Source organism: Salminus brasiliensis, chromosome 14 (assembly GCF_030463535.1).
Source record: "Salminus brasiliensis chromosome 14, fSalBra1.hap2, whole genome shotgun sequence".
NCBI classification, from domain to species: domain Eukaryota; kingdom Metazoa; phylum Chordata; class Actinopteri; order Characiformes; family Bryconidae; genus Salminus; species Salminus brasiliensis.
Genome location: NC_132891.1, coordinates 13,359,434 through 13,378,264, shown reverse-complemented (window position 1 = coordinate 13,378,264; position 18,831 = coordinate 13,359,434). Strand labels below are relative to the sequence as shown.

The following is an 18,831-nucleotide window of genomic DNA, read 5'->3' as shown; positions in this document are numbered from 1 at the left end:
AAAAAGACATCTTCGTATTTTTATTTTGTGTGTGTGTGTGAGATTATATATATATATATAATTTTTTTTACTTAATAGTAATTTAGCAGTAATAGTTTTAATGTGCCATTAAAAAAATCCATTATTATATAGTATTAATTCCATTAATACTATAATACTACATATCCAGGCTATTAATGCATGTGGCATCACTGATGTGTGCTTTTGGACCCTTCCGAATATTTGACCCACTTGGTACCACTTTTAGCAACTGACTTGTGTGTTTACATTCGTGTTTAGGAATTTTTCAGGCTCTGGTCAATTTCCACGTGGTGCTCTTGTAAACTATTTGCTCTCTCTCTCTAGGAAGCAGTTTGACTAATGGTTGCATGTAGTCTACTAATGGGACTTGTTTAAAGCTGTAAAAGATCCTAAAAAGAGAACATGTCTGGAGAAAAAGAACATACAGTCACCCTAATTATGTTCGCAAAAGTTTTGCAAAAGTGGTTAGACTAAGAAGCAGGAATAGGCTTTAGTGCACATTTGAAAGAAGACTCTCATTCATTTCATTAATGTGTGGAAAATCTCTCTTCTGGATGATAACTGGGTGGTTTATCTAGTGAATGTGTTCTAAAATGTTTTATTCAGACTGAACAAAAATTGCACTGGTGTGAAGAATTGTTTCATAAAAACAATTTGTCACTGAGTTCTGAAAGTATATTTGGCAAAAGAACAACTTTTTGTATGTGGCCAACAAGCTGTTGATCAATCCAGTATAAATATGAAGCATTTGATATAAAACACCTCCAGGACTAAGTATGGGTCTGAGAGGAAATAACCCTTGTCCTGGGTGGAACCAACAGACAACTGAACTGATATGTATATGGGGGGAAAGGCTTGCTTTCTGGAACTTAGTTAGTAGATATTCCCCGATACAACCCACATATATTAATACTAATAATAATAACAACAATAATAATAAGCATGGGTTTAAGACATGATATCAGAGTTTTGGGATAAACTGCTATTGAACACCCGCCTTAGAAACAAACTTACCTTGTGGTACTCCCCACTTTCACAAGCTAGAACTAGAAATGCATTAGCATAAGGTGTGGTACATGCTGGAGCAGTTGTAACAACAAGCTCAGATTCTGTTTTGTTTTTGTCAACCCCACTTATTTATTAGTTATAATAATTTTATCCAGCTTCCCATATGCCCTCTTATTTTAAAATGAGTCCAGTACTTTTCCACTAGCTTCCATTCAGTCCTTAAGAAGGTGCTTCTAAAAGAGGGTTTTGCTTTAGAGGGGCTGAGCTGGGTCCTTCAGTGCTGCATGGGAAAAAAAGCTGGAGAATTAATTCATAATTCATTTTTGACTGTCTCCACTTCAGTCCATCTGCCTCTCATTCTATGCTCGCCTCGGCATCATCTCCCTGGTCACCATCCATTAGCAAGGCTGCGTATTTACTGGCTGAGCTGAATGTCTGTGGAAAGAGAGAAAAGACAGTTAGATTGATTGACATCTAACCTCTGGTCTACATATGATTAAAGGCTCACGAGTAGGATACTTCTGCTAATTAAAAACACATTCAAATTACATTAAAATGTAAAATTTTATTAAGAACTAGGGGGAGAGGAATTATTTAGTGGTGCAGAGATTAAGCGTCTTAGTCTGGTGTACGAAGACAATTCTACTGATGGGGCCAGAGACAACAAAGGAACTGAAAAATGTCAAATGTTTGCCTGTCATTTCATAAAGACGGCTTATTCTAGATTACTCTGCTTAAACAACAGATGCACAAGTCATTTCTTTGCATAATTAGTAACAGTAAAATTAGAGCAGACAAAAATTAGACAAATGCAATGTGTATTAGATTTAATGAGAAGACAAATGGTAGGAAATCAAGGCTAAAGCACTTAATTAGTAATACTAACAGTGGGTAGTCTGTGGTCTTCTGTTGTTGTAGCCCATCCACATCAAGGCTTGACATGTAGTACATTCTAAAATGCTTAGTAATCTTTCTGTCAGCTCAAACCAGTCTGGCCATTCTCTGTTAACTGTCATTATCGGTCATTAGACGTTTTTGTGTTGCACCATGTTGATCGAACCAAGTAAAATCCCAGGAGATCAGCAGTCCAAGAAATCCTCAAACCAGCCCATGTGGTGCCAAAACTCACTGAGATTGCTTTTTTCTCCATTCTGCTGGTCGATGTAAACATTACCTGAAACTGCTGACTCATATCTACATGATTTTATCCATTGCTCTGCTGCCACACAATTGGCTGATGTATGTGTGTAGGTGATGGGGGGGGGAATTAGCATTAATATTAGATATATACAGAAAACACAAAGCCAACAGAGCATAATAATGTTTAATGCCATATCTGGTGTTGCATGTTTTGTTTAGTTTGCTTCTTTTCTTCCACTCAAACACGAGTTTGTCCTGAGCACAAATTCATAGTACCTCCGATACAGCAAGGGCTGCTCATGAGACCATGAAGATACCCATTCAGTAGATCATTTAGTGACGAGAAAGGAAGCCTAACATTTTTTTTCATCATTTATTTATACAATTTATTTTTGCAAATATTTTTCAGTGCATTTTTGCTTTTTACTGGAGTCACTGAAAGCATCCCATTTGTATCCCTTCTGTAGCTCCTGTCAAACAGGATGGTAGATCCTCAGCATGAATGGCAGACTGCCCCTATATTTCCTAATCATGTACAAAAAATCTTGACTGTTAAAAGAAATGGATTTCCACAATCACAAACTCGTTTTGCTTTGCCAACCAAGCTGCGTAGCTTTTGCACAGAAGCAGACACATTCAAGCAGGTTCTCATAAGAATCAGGTACAAAACACTCCTGTGGCATTAAACTAACAATAATCAATAATGTACTGGCTTCTGTTCACATGAGCCCTCAGGCTAATTAAGCAGGAATTTTACAAGGTCTCGTACAGATAATATGCGGGTCAACGTTATCAGGACTTCTGACTCTGGCTTGCATTCACACTTAAACTCTTCCAGTTTAATTACCGTTCAATATCCCAGTATAAAAGTGCATGTGTAAAAGGAGCTTAGATCACACCACAAAGGAAACAGGGTCACCTCTACTATCTAATCACAACCCTTGAAACATTGACGCAGGACTCAGCTTTGGACAGCGACAGACACACCCACAACAGGGGCTTGACAGTCCAAATATTCTCAAAGGGATGATTTAATGCATTTTTTCCTCTACAATGAGCTTTTTAATACCCCAAATTTTATTCTATTATCTAAAATACCTAAACCCATAAGCTGGGAAACAGTATTCTACTGTTTAAATCATTTCTTCATAGAATCTGGAAGTCTGAAAATCACTTACCATGAAGCAGATTGTCTAAAAAGTGAAGTGTCAAGCATGGCTGGAACACTAAATGTTACCATTTCCCAATCCTGTAATAGCACCCAGGAATGTAAAATTTTGCATCTACTTGGTCAAATGCAATAAAAGCTAATAATGCAATATCTTGCCTAATGATGACTGTTGATATAATAAAAAATATATATATGAAAAATCTAAAATTATATTATTGGAAATGCACAGTATTCTCAAATTTATAATTTACCAAACCATATTACATTATTAGGTTTTATCGCATTTTTACTTTGTTCTGAGTACAAATGTTATATTTCAGGGAAATTATTATAAAATAAGTGCTGTCAGTGCATTGACCAACAAAATATTGATTTCAAAGGTTATCCATTTCAGAATATTTGGACAAAGACAGAGGCACACCCAGAGGTAGAGATATGGGAAACAGGCCTTAGCTCTGTCACTCACAGGACTGGGAGATTCCTCATATTTCTTTGGCTCTGGTGCTGGTCTGAGATCTCGCTCTCTTCTGACGTCCTTTCTACAAGCAACGTACAACAGAGTGAGGAACAGTCTCTGCCATCCACACTTTATATAGTAGATTTATTAGCTAAATCTACATTACGAAGGAATATTTTAACTCCTAATGAATCCTTTCTTGAGTTCCTGAGGCCAAAAACAACTTTCCCAGATAGGTACCAATAATTTGAACAACTTAAGTCAATTTCCTTAATATTCCTTAACAGAAACAATCCAAAATACCTTTTTACAGATGGCAGGCTAAAATAAGGATGCTCTGCGATTTCTAGGCCAAGCCTAAAATAATTCTTGAGGTACAGAGTCACTTTTTTGATTCAGCCTCAGCCTCTTTAGCAGCCATGCTGCTAAAAACTGCAAATGCTGTGGATATACTGATATACTGAGTAAGGGCTACTAAAATATTACCTAGCACATTTGCTATTTGAATGCTAAATAATATGCTGGTAATGCAGCTGAGGCTAATTTTAAAAACATATGAAACCTTTTGATAGTGCTGTCCATGCTTTTAAATGTAGCATTTCTTTCTTTGTCACTTATTTCAGATTTAGGGTGAGCTACAAATGGACTTAGGACCCTAGAGGGTAAACCTCATCAAAAGGTCCCCATCCCTCTTCAATAAAAACAAAACATCGCAAATACTTGTATCTCCAAAACAACAGATTGACAGGAGAAGGAAAAAAACCTTTTTATAAAAAGATTTTTCCCAGTCCTTTTGAAGCATCTCTATTGGTCAATATATCATATCATTTTGACACGACGTAAAGAACAACCACCGGATTCACATTTTGCAAAAAAGTAAAAATCGGCAAAAATGGAGATAAAACGTATTTGCGAGACACCAACAATATCAGAACTGAAGACCCCAACGGAGAAGGAAAGACCGGCCTACAGAGAAACACTGCTCTTTTTTACCACAAGGGGTGCCACAGAAAGGCTAACCTGTCTGCTTCCTTCCGCCGATCTCGGCTGGCTGCGTCCCCACGGCCTCTCCCTGTTCCAGGACCCGAGGCCCCACCGCGGCCCCGTGAGGGGCCCCTGTCTCGACGCACACCATCCGCCTTGTTCTCATCTGTAAGGAGAGCTTGGCATTCAGCATAGTGGGCTGTGGATGGCTATGCAGCTCTGTGGCCCAGCAGTGGGGATTACAGACAGCCATTACACTAAACTGAAGTGGCCAATTTTATATTGGCTTCGGCAGACGCAAGAAATATCCACTATAAGAGGAAGATTCTTTAAAAGCGTCATGGAAAGTCCCTATTTAAGAATGTCGCTACTGAGACAATCATTTCTCTTGCCTTACTCAAGCTTTCATGATGGGTGTGAAAGAAGGTGCAGGTCTGGAGGTCTGGATGTGACAAAAGGCTGGAAATGCTGTTACACCCACAGGAGTGTTCTTTCATGTCTGATAAGGCCTGTACATTCCTTAAGCCTCTGGATCTTACCTTTACCTCTCTGGGGTGCTCTCTCATCAGCTGAGCTTGTGGAGCTGAAAAAAGACAGGTCAAAAGGACTGGGGTCAGAGAGATATTCTACTATGAATGATATTTGGGGGGCTCAAATTGTCTTAAGTACACCCCCAAAAAGAAAGAGGCAAAAAAACCCAAAAAGAAACAAAGTCTTGCAAATTACCAACACTAATACTACAACAATCTGAATATTTGTACTTTTGACATTGTACTGAATGTCACCAGTTATGTATGGAAATATAACCTCATGTTACCCTGGAAAAACAGTACCTCTTCAAGTTTCCCTTCCCTTATGAGAGATTTCAGAGACTGCAGTTTGGTCTATGTGGCAGAAACACATTTTTATCTGGTACTGCATTTACTGACAGCTATAGAATATTGATCTCCTTTAAAGATAAAAACCCACATGATGATACAATTATACAATACAAAAACAAAGTAGAAACATATTGAGTAAATAAGTTACAACACAACTAGACATTTGGCTACTTTGCATGATCTATTTTTTTTAAGGCAGCACCCTAACTTGTGCTGTTTAAGCACGTTTTGTGATTTGTTTTCACAACACAAGAACAATACAGTAAAATGAGTCAATGCATTTTGTTTAAAAAAAAAAAGCCAATTCAACATGTATTAATGTTCACCCTTGTATAGCTATGTATTGTAAGACAATTGGTGCTAAATAAACTTTCTATACTACATTTTTCCCACCACAACAATTCTACGTGTTAACTTATGAAAATGGGTTAAACAAAATGGGTAAAAAAAAAAACACTTTTTTAATTAGCTGTGTGTGCAAAGCAGTTAATCAAGAACTCATAGACCTCATTTACACCTGGCCACATGCATCTTGAGGATCAGGATTATATCTGAATAAGCCACATGCAAATGCACCCAAGCAATAATTGCTGCGCAATGAGCGAATCTGCATATCCCATACTAGGTACATGAAGTGAGCAGGTATAAACAGGGTCATAGCCTAACTGAAAACAGCACAATACAGCAGAATAGATGTAGTGTATGAGCTTTGCAGATTAGAGATCATGCTTCAGTTGTTGCCCCTCACTGGATAGAAATGTGGGGAAGCGAATTAGCCTTATCTGTGCATTTTTAGCTTCCTTACTTCCAGTTGCTTTAATAGTGTCAGGAAAGTATATCAAATGTCAGAAATACATTTATTGTCTAAACTTGTATCCTGATGCAGTTTCATGAGCTGAAACACCTTTTACTTATGCCCCTATGTATGCATGCTGGCTGTCCCAGCAAAGTATGATAAACACACAGGCAACAGAGCTGTATTTTTCTGCACACTGACCTTTTGGGTGGAGTGCAGGTACTGGGGGAGACTGCAGGTCTGGGCTCACTCTCGCTTGAGCCTGCGCTCATAGCACTCCTCTTTGCCCAGGCGTTCTCTTTAGGAGGAGGGGCAGGAACCACCTTAAGGGGGAGTCCCTCCTGCTTGGAAGAGGGGGCGTAGCTTCCTGGGGAAGGTGGCTCGTCCTCACGTCCACTGAAAACCTCATTCTCCACAGAGCGCTCGCTTTCCCGACGACGAGAGCCTGCCACAGGCACAAAGTGAATTACATTGCTTTTAAGATTTTACTGCTTACTGCTTTTGTGAACATGTTAGATCAACAGAGATAGATACTAACAGTGTTACAGTCATAGGCTAACCAAGCAAGTCAGAATATTCATTCTAGTATTTCAAACTGGATTTTTATATCGACACGCTTAAAAATGTGCTAGAGATTAATCTACTTTAACACTCTTGTTAGCAGCTGTCCGTCATACCTCTGCTTGTGGTATTTCCTGGTTGTGACGACTCACTTCCTGTTCGTGAGCGCTCTGCTGGTTGGTCCTCGCTTCTCCAGCTGGGATGTCTGAAGGTTCAATACAGGAAAGAGGTAAACAGGAAAACTGAACAACAATTTACCCATTTGGGCAGTTTAGTTGACAATTTAGCTGATGACAACAGTAATTACTAATAGAACACACCTTCAACAGTACTGTATGAAAAATGTTCAAAAGGTGAGTTTGTGTATTCTACCTCTCTCTGGGCTTGCGTTCAGGTCCTCTCCCCTTGTCTTCCTCCAACTGTCGCTGTAGTCTCTCCTGCTCTTTCTTCAATCTCTCCTCCACCTCCCTCTCCTTAGACGCTGTGTCCACTGGCTTAGCACCACCAAAAATAGAGGCTGACCGGCTGGATGGTGCAGAAGTTGTGCTGCTCTGAACCTCCTCCTTGGGAACACTGCGTGGCTTCAGGTTCAGCTTGGGCCTCTGAGGGGGGCCTGAGCATGCCAAGATAATGAGTCAGTGTAGTGAGGGAATTTGTTTTGCTAGTAGTAAATCAACAAACCCTGCAAAAGTTTAGCACAACGTTTGCAACATAAACAAAAAGAATTATAGGGAAAAATTAGATTAGTATGTGAATTTAACACAGTGGTTCCAAACCCTGGACCCCCTGCCCTTCGCATTTTAGTATTTAGCTAGATCAGATGTGTTGGGAGCAGGGTAATCAGCTTAATACCAAGCCCTTTCTGACTTGAAGGTGGTGTATATGAAAGTAGGAAACCACTAAAATGTGCAGGCCAGGAGGTCCTCCAGGACCAGGATTGGGAACCACTGATGTAAAGTATAAGGAACGTAAAACAAAAACAAACAATACTTTTCAGAATGTAATCAAGACCAAAGATTCAACTATTCTGAGGAGAAACCTTTACTCCAGTAAATATGAAAGTGATTGCTGAGCCTAAAACATGCTTACCTCTGTCTTCACGTTTTTCTTCCCATTTGTCATATCGGTCTTCCCGTTCACCATAGCGATCTCCATAGCGGTCACCGTACCGATCTCCACTGCCTCGATAGTCATCCCGTCGGTCCTCATGATCGCGGCGGAAACCACTGCCGAATGGCCTACGCCCCCCACTGCGAGGCTCGTAGGCTAACAGAAGAATTAGAGAGATACTCAGCCAATCATCTACGTAAGCACTGATATGAGAATAAGAGCACAGTTTCATATTTTGGTTTGTCATACTGAAATTTTCAATAGTGCTTAAATGCAAACTCGAGTACAGATGTTCTACCTCTGTCTCGGTCTCGGTCATCATAGCGATCCCGGTATCTGTCTCGGCCACTGTCATAGCGATCATCCCGCCGTGGACCATCGCGGTACCGGTCTGATTCATAGCGGTCTCGGGATCCTGAAACACAGTGAGACAAAACAAAGTCTGTTTATGAAACCCTAATCAACATTGATCTACACTGTGTGAGAGCTATGTTTAACGCTGTTAGTCGTCAAATATTCAAGCTAAAAAGACTTCAATGTTCCTTCTCCCGTACGGGTGGCATTTTGGAGATACATGGTTTTCACATGAGAGTGACAGTGTTGGTGGGTATGTAAGGATTATCAGATATTTTGCCATTTATTTGAATTATTTTAGCCATTTCATTCTTTTTTTTTTTTTACCATGCAAAAAAAGCTCTGGAAAAGCTCTTTCCAGATGATATTATTAACTGAAAGAGGTTATAATAGAAAAGCCAATTACATTTGGACCAAATGTGTCTAGCATCTCACATCTATAACCAGAAAAGCAGGCTTGTGTCACTTCTGCGTTGTCCAAACAACCACACCCTGTTTTGCATGAAAACAAACCTGCTCATAGGCCAGGTGCCAAACTGGAAATACTAGTGTATAAAAGCTACTGTATCGCATTCTATATCTCACATCTAACAATAAAACATAATCCATGTTACATCCCAAAAGTGAAGGACAGGAGGAGGAAAGATCTGTGGCTTCAGGCTGTCCACAGAGAGGATGAAAACTGGGGAAAACGTGGAACCCGGTCAGTCAATGTGTTGTTCTTAGGCAAACAACTTCTCACAGATAAGTTAATGATGTTAACGTCTACAGAGAATGTCAAAAATGTTGAAAGGGAAGTACATAGAACATGCTGAAAAGCCAAGACAGCTTGTGTACTAGGGCTGGCTACACAGAGCTGGCCTTCCACGGTTTAATAAAAACAGCTTCATCTGCTGTTTCCTTCATTGATTTTAATGTAATGGTTATCGTGATAATCACAATAAGTGATTCTAAATGCTACATTAATGTCATGATCTATAGGCAACTGGGAAGGCCCGTTCATTCACTTGGTGGCAAACTGAAAAGGATACTCATCAACCCCTATCTTTCATTATTCTGTCTATATAACAATGCTGATTGTTGCTCGGCAACAACAAGACATAACTGTGTGCCTGACTAGTCAAAGGATATTGCCACCTAAATCATAGCGCTGTAATTCAGGAGGGTATTCTTATGTCATGCTATTAAATTGTCATGGACTTGGGAATTTGTATTTACCAAATTAGAGGGACAAAGATGTACCAGCATGTGCTGCTCTTGTCTGTAAACTACTAACAAGAAAAAAGAACCAATGTGGTGGGCAGGCCTCTCAAAAATTAGGAGCACAATTGAACCACTCACGTTCACCGTAGGCATCATCACGGCGTGGTCCTTCATCTGCATCGACAGTCGGCCTTGCTCGCCAATCACTGTCTGTTTTGTCCGGCCCCAAGTCGCCGCCACGGTTACGGTCTCGCCCAGACATAGAACGGTCCTCCCTCTCTAGCAGGAGCAGCAGAGACGGGTTAAAAGTGGGCTTTAAAAAATATCTACTTCTAATAAATGTTTTGTGGCAAAAAAAAAAAAAAAAAAAAGAAGTTTAGAAAAACACACAAACATACCTTTCTCGTTGGACTGATCTGCAATATCCACACGGATTCTGCGATTCCCTAAATTCTACAGAAAAGGCCAATTTAGTTATTTAGAGTTCAGTGGTAAAAGCTTACTTTTGAACTATACTTCAACTCCCAACTCCAAAAACCAGAGAGGAAACACCACCTAGTGGCCATAAATGTCAACAAATGCAAGTGATACTATAAAGGAACAGAGATCATCAAATCAGTTTCATTATAATTCTTGAGTCCTGGAATTTGTCATCACTGACAGGTAGGATGCTAGGCAGCCAAAAAGGTACACCAGAAGTTCAATAATCTGCCAGTAATTACAAAAACGCAAGAACAGACACTGGATTCAAAGTCTACATTTAAAAACCCTTAATCCAGACTCTCAATCAAAATACAGTTAAAAAATGAAAGTTGTATTTTTCTTAAATTCTGTTCATTCAATTCTGGTTTTGGTTGTTGGATCAGCTCTATTTAAAGCCTCACCTCCTCATTGAGACTGAGTGCACGCAGCAGAGACTCCACATCATCAAACTCTGCATACCCAAAGCCTTTCAGCCGCTCTGGGTTACTGGGTTCCCGTGGGAGACGAACCGCACTGATCTGTAGAAAACACAAGACATGACTATAAAGAAAGATTTGGCTTTCCTAGTTTACTGTGCCTTTATAACTCTCTCAGGCTTAAGCCGCTTTCACATATAAAATCCAGAGAATCAGTTTTGCACATTAGACAGAGTTACCCTTTCACACATGTAGAGTACAGCCAGAGATTTTCTTTCTTACGTTCTTACTACAGGAAATGTTCTGCATGGTTAAGACAAGGCAGGGAGCAGTGTAGTGCGTGCAGGAGTCACAGCAGGATGCAAAAAGTATGCTGCAGAAATAGCAGTGTTTTGTTTACAGCACATAGAAGATTGTGAACGAGGCTACAGACTCATTCATAAAGCCATCAACGCACCCACTCTTAATTCTCTGGAAAATTGCTCTATTTACACGCGGACATTACCCAAACTTTGGACAAGGGCTCTGGCAGGATAAAGTCCAGGTAATGTCCAGTACAACTGATTCAGATATTTGCATTCACACATCCAGCTCCTCCAGCTAATGTCCAAAAAGGTTCTAGATTACCATGCATGTCTGAAAGGGACTTAAGTAAACATAAATATATAAAAATATATAAAAATACACTGTAAAGTTGTATTGCAGGTGTAATAAGAAAGGGTAATAATGCATAATGTGCTTATATTTAGGGGTGGCCACCAAGTCATAATGGCTGCCATTACGGGTGCTAACATTTTAGTATACGTGTGCTTACTCACATACTTAACGTCAAAGTGTGACGCACATCAGCCAAAAGAAATTAATAAACCAGTTTCACAAGTTCACAAAGGCTTGAAGAAACATGGCAGCCAACAGTAACTATGGCCCACAAAATTAGTGTTTCACAACTGACAACTGGTAACATGCTTTGCTGGGTATATATAGATAGATATACCATCTATTCAGTGTGCACAACAATGTTTTGTGTTAAATTACTATAATATGCTTCGTTGGCTACTTAAGAGTGTTTTAATTAAAATACATACAAACTAATCAGATTTAGTGGATCAGGGCAGATCTAGGCATATTTTAATGGATCGGGTATCAGCTATATTAGTCCTGATAAAATGAGGGAATTCTTGAATTTCATATCAATCTCAAGTCACAAGTCTTACATGATCATTTCTGCGGTATAGTTTTTGTTTTAATTTAATGAAATGACAAAAACAAATCCTGTGAGTCCTTGAATGTCACTGCGCCTTCCTTCATTAAAAACATTTTTTGTGTAACAGCCTTAAGAATATTTCTAGTCATCATAGGGAGAAAAACATAATGAAAGTGTATATACCACAAAACCTTTCCACAACTCTCCTGTCATGAAAGGTCTTCATCTTGACACAGAGAACCAGCTGCCTGATACCTTTTTCCATCAAGTCCAGTCCAATTTACTGCCTGAAATCAGTTCAATTATATTGAATAATTACAGCAGTGCTATACTTTTTTAAAACTCATTTTCTGCCCAATTTAGAGATTGCCAATTACCCAACCCATACACATTCTCCCCCTATCACATGCAATTCTCCAGATACCAACTCTGATGGATTGGCCAGAAGACGCCAGTGCCGGCCAGCATTACACTGGAGTGGACAGTATCTCCGCCTGTCACGCGGAAGACCGGGGTTCGATTCCCCGACGGGGAGATAAGAGTTTTATCTACATACACTAACTGGACCCTCACTCACTACAATACACAACCATGGCTCGCGGAAAACTCACTACGGACAATAACGAAAATATTTCTTTTTAACTCACACATACACTCACATACAGATAAATATGTACATATGTATACATACACACACACACACACACACATATACATACATTATATATATATATATATATATATATATATATATAAAATATATATATATATTACACATACACACACACACACACACACACAGACACGCACCATTTCATCTGCATATATATATTATATATGTTATATATTTTTTGCTTATATTTCTATATTTTCATATTTTTATATTTTATTTTTTAACTTAAATTTAACTTAAATGTAACTTATTCTATTTTTATTTTTATTTTATTTTTCTTTTGCACTTTTGCACTTTACTTCATTAAGTTAAGGTTTAGTTAAGCTTAAATTTAGATCTTATTGTATCGCTTTGATGTGGGCAGACTGTCAAAAAAGCATTTCACTGCAAGTTATACTGTGTATTACTATGTATGTGACAAATAAAATTTGATTTGATTTGCTGTCATTTACCCACTCTGGAGAAAGAAAGGCCAAATGTGCAGGATTCGAGTGCTGCTATAATTCTATAAATAGTAGAAATGTCCCTAAACAAAACAAAAGCAAACAACAACAGAAAATAAAACTTACACTGAGTCCACGAAAGAAGTCTTTGATGGAGTCCTCGGTGACGTCGTAGGGTAGGTTACCCAGGAAGGCGGTGTAGGGGGGGCTGCGGGGAAGGCGGGACCGGTCAACGTTGGGCTCACGGGCTGCGCGAGGTGCCGTCGGCAGAATGGACCGATCAATGGGCGGAGCACGATACACATCGTCCTCTGTGTGCCAGGAAGTGGTAACTTGTCGAAAGGAGAAAGGAAGCACAGAAAAACAGGGATAGGTTTCTTTCGGGATTTGAACTCGCATTGAAACTAGCACATTAGACCGTCCGAGCCATTTGGAGCCCTAAAGCAAACAACTTTCTGCATTTAGGTTGAGGGTCTAAGAGTTATTTTCTTTTCTAATTTCTTTTCATTATGGACTGATCTGTTAATGTCTTTGATTTGAAAGTTGTTGTTTTTTTTGTGAACACATATTTACACATCTCTTCAGTGTAACACGATTCTTGCATCTGGGTGGCAATATCACCGCTGCGCAAATTTAGAGGTCTCACCATCTCCCTCCAAGTCATCTGTCTCATCGGCCCAGCTGGTGGGTTTCGGAGGAGGGTAACTCAGGTGAGAGCTTCCCCCGCTGTCCTCTGCCAAGAAATCGGTCAAAGTAAGGGTCTTCCCCTTCTTCTTGGTCTTCTTAGCTGCGGAGAAAGTTCACATTCTCAAAAGATAGGATTATGCTGTCTATGCATTTACAATTACAGCACAATACCACTTTTTATTTCACATTTTGTCACTCAGAAGCAGTAAATATAATACTCCAATAAATATAAATATTATGAAGCGTTCCATTTGTACAAGTCTTATTGTATATATTCAGCAAATAACTAAATAACATAAAAGGTACAATATCCTGTCGTATCTATACAGCGTCGACAGAGTTAGTCACCCTGATTTGTCCTAATACAGTAGTGAAACAATGACAAACTATAGCAAGTCTTCTCAGAGTTATTGCAATAAGGTGGGTTCAAATTATACTGGCATATACTGGCACCAAGCTCAGGTGCCAAGATGCCAGGCCTTATGCTTCAAGTGCTGTGGGATTGAAATGAGTAGGCTAACACAGAGTCCTCTTCAGTTAGGACTATATTTTACTCTTATGACACATGAGCCAGGCTTTTATCTTGGGCTCCTGCCAACAGAGACGTTTACCCAACAATAAAAACGTGCAGTGGTGTTGACATATTGAAATGGAGTCACAGAAAGAGACTAGATTAAGGCAGTGCTGAAGGAATAACAAGAACTGCAGCGAGCAATGCCATCCTATCTCAACATACTAGGCCCGGACCACATGTATCTGGATATTTTTGGAGGTTTTTGTCTGCAATTCTGCCTCCGGTCCACACAAAAACACTGTTTTTGGGTCACTGAAATTGAACAGCTTTTTGAAAACACTGTCCATGGTGGAGATTTTTTTTAAAACTCTGTTTTCAGTGTTGTCATGTGCATGAGGGAAAAGCAGACAATAGGTTTACATTACAAGCTAAGTTTACAAGCTACCTCCGATCTCATGACGGTGCATGGAGTGTGTGTGTGTGTTTTGCTCAGCGGTAGTTGGGATGGTCCTACTGGCCTTCCTAACTCTATTGTGACAAACTGCAAGGTCAGGACATTCCGCTGACGAGCCTCTGAATCTGTGTTTACTGCAGGGTGACCAGAGCTCAAAGCCAAACCTAAACAAAGACCACAGCACTAACAACATCAGCCATCATGCTAGAAGCTCCTAAGTAAAACCATGACGTGACTGCCAACTACCCCCCCCCCCCTTTTCCCTCCTTTATTTATTAGTGACATCACTGCAGGCATTTGCAGCATTGCAGAGGGTATTTCACAAAATCAGGTTTTCTCAGTCAGCAGAACATCTGAAGTCAAAATCAAGAAATCAAGATTCCACCGTGGGAACCCTGCCTGCGGAGAAACAGGTTTCACTTCTTACTGTTTGAGAACTCTGCTCTGTGAAATAACCTGTAAATCCTCATGCACATACCGCTATACTATGGGTTTCTTACAACAACAACAACAGTGCTGCTTTTACTTTCTCATTCTCTCACTGTAAGTATCAGCTGTCTGCAGTGCCCATTCTGAGAAAAGGATCCACAAGTGGTCACAAGCTAGCTGTGCCATCACCACACATGACTTGGAAAATAAGCAATACACTGTTCCCATCACACAAGTTCCTAATAAGGACGCACGATAATACTGGATTCACATCAGTATCGGCTTGGTGTGTAACACTACACAGAAGTACACAGAAGACTCATGTGAACGCAGAGTCTGTGGTGTAGCCTGTGCAAGTGGGCTACACTGCTGTGAGTATTTATATTTATGCATAGATGTGTCTGCGTTGCTTTGCAGCCAAAACACTAGTCTGACATTCTTAATGCCATTGTAATAAGTCAAGAGGAGAAAAACAAACAATCCACTCAATTTCACTGTTATTTTGGAGTTGGAGCAATAAAACTGCTGTATACTGTCACTAAAAATTCTGCAATAAAAGAGAGAAGAGGCATCAGAGGAGAGGCGACGCCGTACAGCCACTAAACAGAGGAAGAGGGTACATTTTCTGTGCTTGTCTGGCCACTCAGACACAGATAAGAAAATGCAGGTAGATTTGATGACTTGGTTCGTCATGTGCAACCATTATCTCACAACCCATTTTCATCCAGCTAAATGTAAAAGTGGCAACGAAGGAGGAAATACAATGCTACCAAGCAGACCAATCAGAGCTGTCACAGTTTGTATTGTTGCAACACTTAAGTTACATTTCTGGGGAGTTGCACATCAGGCTACGGTGTAGCGTACACGACTACATGTAGATTTGACGTAGAAGCATAAATTGCGTAGGTCATATTTATGTATGGCTGGTTTACTAAATTAAAAACCCTTTCATGTTATAAAGGCATAAAATAATAATAATAATAAAAAACAATATTTCAGAGGGGTGTTTAATTTGTTCTACTCAGGCTATATTTAAACATTCAAGACTTAAGCTCAACCCTCCCAAAGAAAACACAGAGAAAAACAGTCCTGCTGGTTTGAAACAGCAGGTGGGTCTTCTAGCTCCTGTGTGTCATTTGCACTCGTCACAGTCGGACACCATTCATCAATCTTCGCCCCTAGACTACCACATACAACTGCAAAACTAATTTTGATTATGTATTTACTGCACTCCAGAAGAAGAGAATTGTGCTGGGTTCCTACACTTGCATTTTATTAATTTACCTGGATCTGAGACCCTCTACAAGTAAACTGCACATTTCCCCATAATGCTGCAACAGGTGGCTTTACCAAACAATTAATTAGGAACACCTACACACCTACTCATTAGTTCAAGAAGATTACAGTAAGATTAAGCACACCTTAGCACCACTGCATCAGTACAACAGAATTTAACCTTTGTGTTTAGCCCATCCGTGGTAGTGTATGCACACTCACTAGTGATTAGTTCAGTGAGAACATACATCTTAGGTGGTGGCTAGCCACCCGGGGATCGAGCCAGAGGCCTTCCAGCCCAAAGCCTGCTTAGTTTAACCAGCCCCGTCCTTTTTTAATTGTCTAATCAGCCAATCGTGTAGCAGCTGGTTGGTTGGAGCATTTGTAGAACTGCAGATCTCCTGATTTTTCAGCACGACAGGCTCTAGAGTTGACTCCGAATGGTGTAATAAAGAATAAACAGCCAGTGTGCAGCGGCTCTGCAGACAGAAACACCTCGTTGATGAGAGAGGTCAACAGAGAATGGCCTCTCTCATCAATGATGGGTCTAAGGTGAAGGAAAAGCCACGGTCACGCAGAGAACTCCGACTCTATACAACTGTGGTGAGCAGGAAAGCATCTCAGAATGCACAACAGGTCCAACATTGAGGTGGATGGGCTGCAACAGCAAGGCAGGATCCACACAGCGCCCCTAATCAAGTTGAGTGCAGGTGGCCCTGATTGCTACACTTTATAAATGTTCAGGCATCAGGAGAGACAGACATTAAAAGCATTGTAAAACATTGGAAATCCCATATCACTGCATCTTTGGTTTTCCTGCAGCTGGAGTCTATACACTGCATAACTGACCGATTTGCACAGTAACACCTTAAAGCAAAAGGCAAATGTGTGTCAGCTTACTACCCAACCCTTCATAAAGACCATATGGGTGTGTTACAGCAAGTAAATGACTGAACTCTGCAGGGCAAGGTAACTCCAGAAGCAGGCATGGGACCCCCTGCTCGAGAAAACATCAGCCCCTCCCTCTGGAAGTCCACGTGGGGAGTCACCGCACCCCTCCCTCTTCTTCTCGCCTGCACTTACACAACAACTTAAGACAGCCGTGCCGCTCGGCTCGTCTCCTCTCCTCTCCTCTCCGCAGTCACCTCAGCAGCTAGCTAGCTAACCTAGCTCTCTCGGGTTCAGACCACAGCGCGGTTTGCAACCCTGTCAGACATACTGCTTCTCGCCGCCGCGCCAAAACCAGCTCGGCCGAGCACTGAGGGACCGAGGCTCCGGGGCGGAACAGCCCGCCCAGTGACCCATACTCAGCTTCCACACTCGCCCGGTTGACACCACAGCCCAGCTGAAGTCAAACCTCCAGGGGGGCTGTTTTAAACCGTGTAGGAGGTGGTCGAGGCTTCATGAACGCGGGGTCTCGGTGTGAAAACGGACAGGCTAGCTGCGGCTAGTGCTAGCGCGTTTCCTACGCAGCGCTCAAAACGAAACGCCTCTACCAGCCGAGAAGCACCGCAGAGTCCGCCTTGTCAGTTCGGGGGAGCGAGCCGCAACACTCCCCGCCTCGCTCTGCACGTCAGTAGCGTTTCCCCAAACCGTGCTTCAGCCCGTAATTTAACCAAACCGGCCCAACCATAAGCCCTCTCCAAATTCTCACCTGACGCCGCCATGATGGAGAACGAGTGCGCGTGCACGTCCCCGGATGGAGGCGGCACCCGCCCGGTGACGCGAGCACGACGCGAAACGCCGTACGGTTCGGTGTGACGGAACGAGCGTTCACCCTGTTGAGGTTTGAGGCTAGAGTCATTTTGCCGTCCTGTCGAGAAACGGAACAGATGACACGTGACTAATATCGATCATTTTATTCAGTTGAATTCATATATCATATTTAGTGTCTGAATACTTCTGTCACTGAGATGTAAACAAAGGGTAGAAGTGAGGTAACCCCTTTTCTGCGCTGCGTTTCTTGCTGGTCTGCATGAGCTGATGTGACGTCACACTGAAGTAATCATATTCAGTTTAATGATATCAGCTTATTCATATACGCTTTCAGTAAAACTACTGAAACACCTTTATTAGCAGGAGCTTCATTTGTTCTAGTTAAATGATCTAGTTATTTTTCATGAAACTACCTGCATTAATGTTGTCAACATATCTTTTACACCGGCAGTCTTACTGTTAATAAAGATTTTGGCCCTCAGACAGAGACAAGGACCAGGGACTTGAGGTGAGCCTTTTTAATAAACGATCTACCCAATAGCAAATGTACACATATTTTGTATTGTGTGTATTACATCGTTGCTGTCACACAAAAAGTTTGCCCCCCTTATTTTTTATTTGGCAGTTGTTCTTTAGCCTCCATCAACATTTTATGGTAAATGGACCAAAAAAATGCCTCAATGATGTGGAATAAAATGTACAGATGTTTTTTCTTCTGTGAAATTGGCATTTTGGAGATGCGAAGATATAGCAGATGTTGATCATGGTAGAATGGAAGTTTAAAAAAAAAAACTCCTCATCATCAGAAATGGTAAAAACATATTTTAGGGCAAATCCCATGAGGGTTCAGA

The 18,831-nt window shown here is 40.8% G+C and overlaps 1 protein-coding gene and 1 long non-coding RNA gene across 6 annotated transcripts in view; one reads left to right on the top strand and one right to left on the bottom strand.

The window, feature by feature from the left end:
* Nucleotides 1-603: 603 nt before the first annotated feature.
* Nucleotides 604-17,986, bottom strand: eif4ba (eukaryotic translation initiation factor 4Ba). Of its 4 annotated transcripts, XM_072696718.1 has the most exons (15): nucleotides 17,919-17,986; nucleotides 13,552-13,692; nucleotides 13,032-13,237; nucleotides 10,571-10,687; nucleotides 10,085-10,139; nucleotides 9,825-9,965; nucleotides 8,428-8,544; nucleotides 8,109-8,285; nucleotides 7,392-7,632; nucleotides 7,136-7,224; nucleotides 6,660-6,903; nucleotides 5,321-5,364; nucleotides 4,818-4,947; nucleotides 3,807-3,879; nucleotides 604-1,464 (listed from the first exon to the last, which is right to left on the bottom strand). In XM_072696718.1, the coding sequence occupies exons 1-15, from the start codon at nucleotides 17,929-17,931 to the stop codon at nucleotides 1,384-1,386; spliced, it is 1,869 nt and encodes a 622-aa protein (XP_072552819.1). In that variant the 5' UTR covers nucleotides 17,932-17,986; the 3' UTR covers nucleotides 604-1,383. The 4 variants fall into 4 exon arrangements, with proteins under 4 accessions (XP_072552819.1, XP_072552820.1, XP_072552822.1 ...); XM_072696719.1 differs by lacking the exon at nucleotides 3,807-3,879; XM_072696721.1 differs by lacking the exon at nucleotides 4,818-4,947.
* LOC140576980 (uncharacterized) overlaps nucleotides 17,358-18,831 on the top strand; it is a 19,585-nt gene continuing 18,111 nt past the window's right edge. The window contains exons 1-2 of one of the 2 annotated variants that reach the window (XR_011981766.1): nucleotides 17,358-18,050; nucleotides 18,432-18,488. This is a non-coding gene — a long non-coding RNA (uncharacterized lncRNA). Of the gene's footprint in view, nucleotides 18,266-18,431; nucleotides 18,489-18,831 lie in introns of both variants that reach the window. The other variant, XR_011981767.1, reaches the window with a different exon arrangement.

Coding starts and splice junctions, on each gene's coding strand:
- eif4ba (XM_072696718.1), bottom strand. Junction 5,365..6,659: donor ACCTGCACTCCACCCAAAAG/GTCAGTGTGCAG, acceptor GTCTTTTTTCAG/CTCCACAAGCTCAGCTGATG. Junction 4,948..5,320: donor AGCACCCCAGAGAGGTAAAG/GTAAGATCCAGA, acceptor CTCTCCTTACAG/ATGAGAACAAGGCGGATGGT.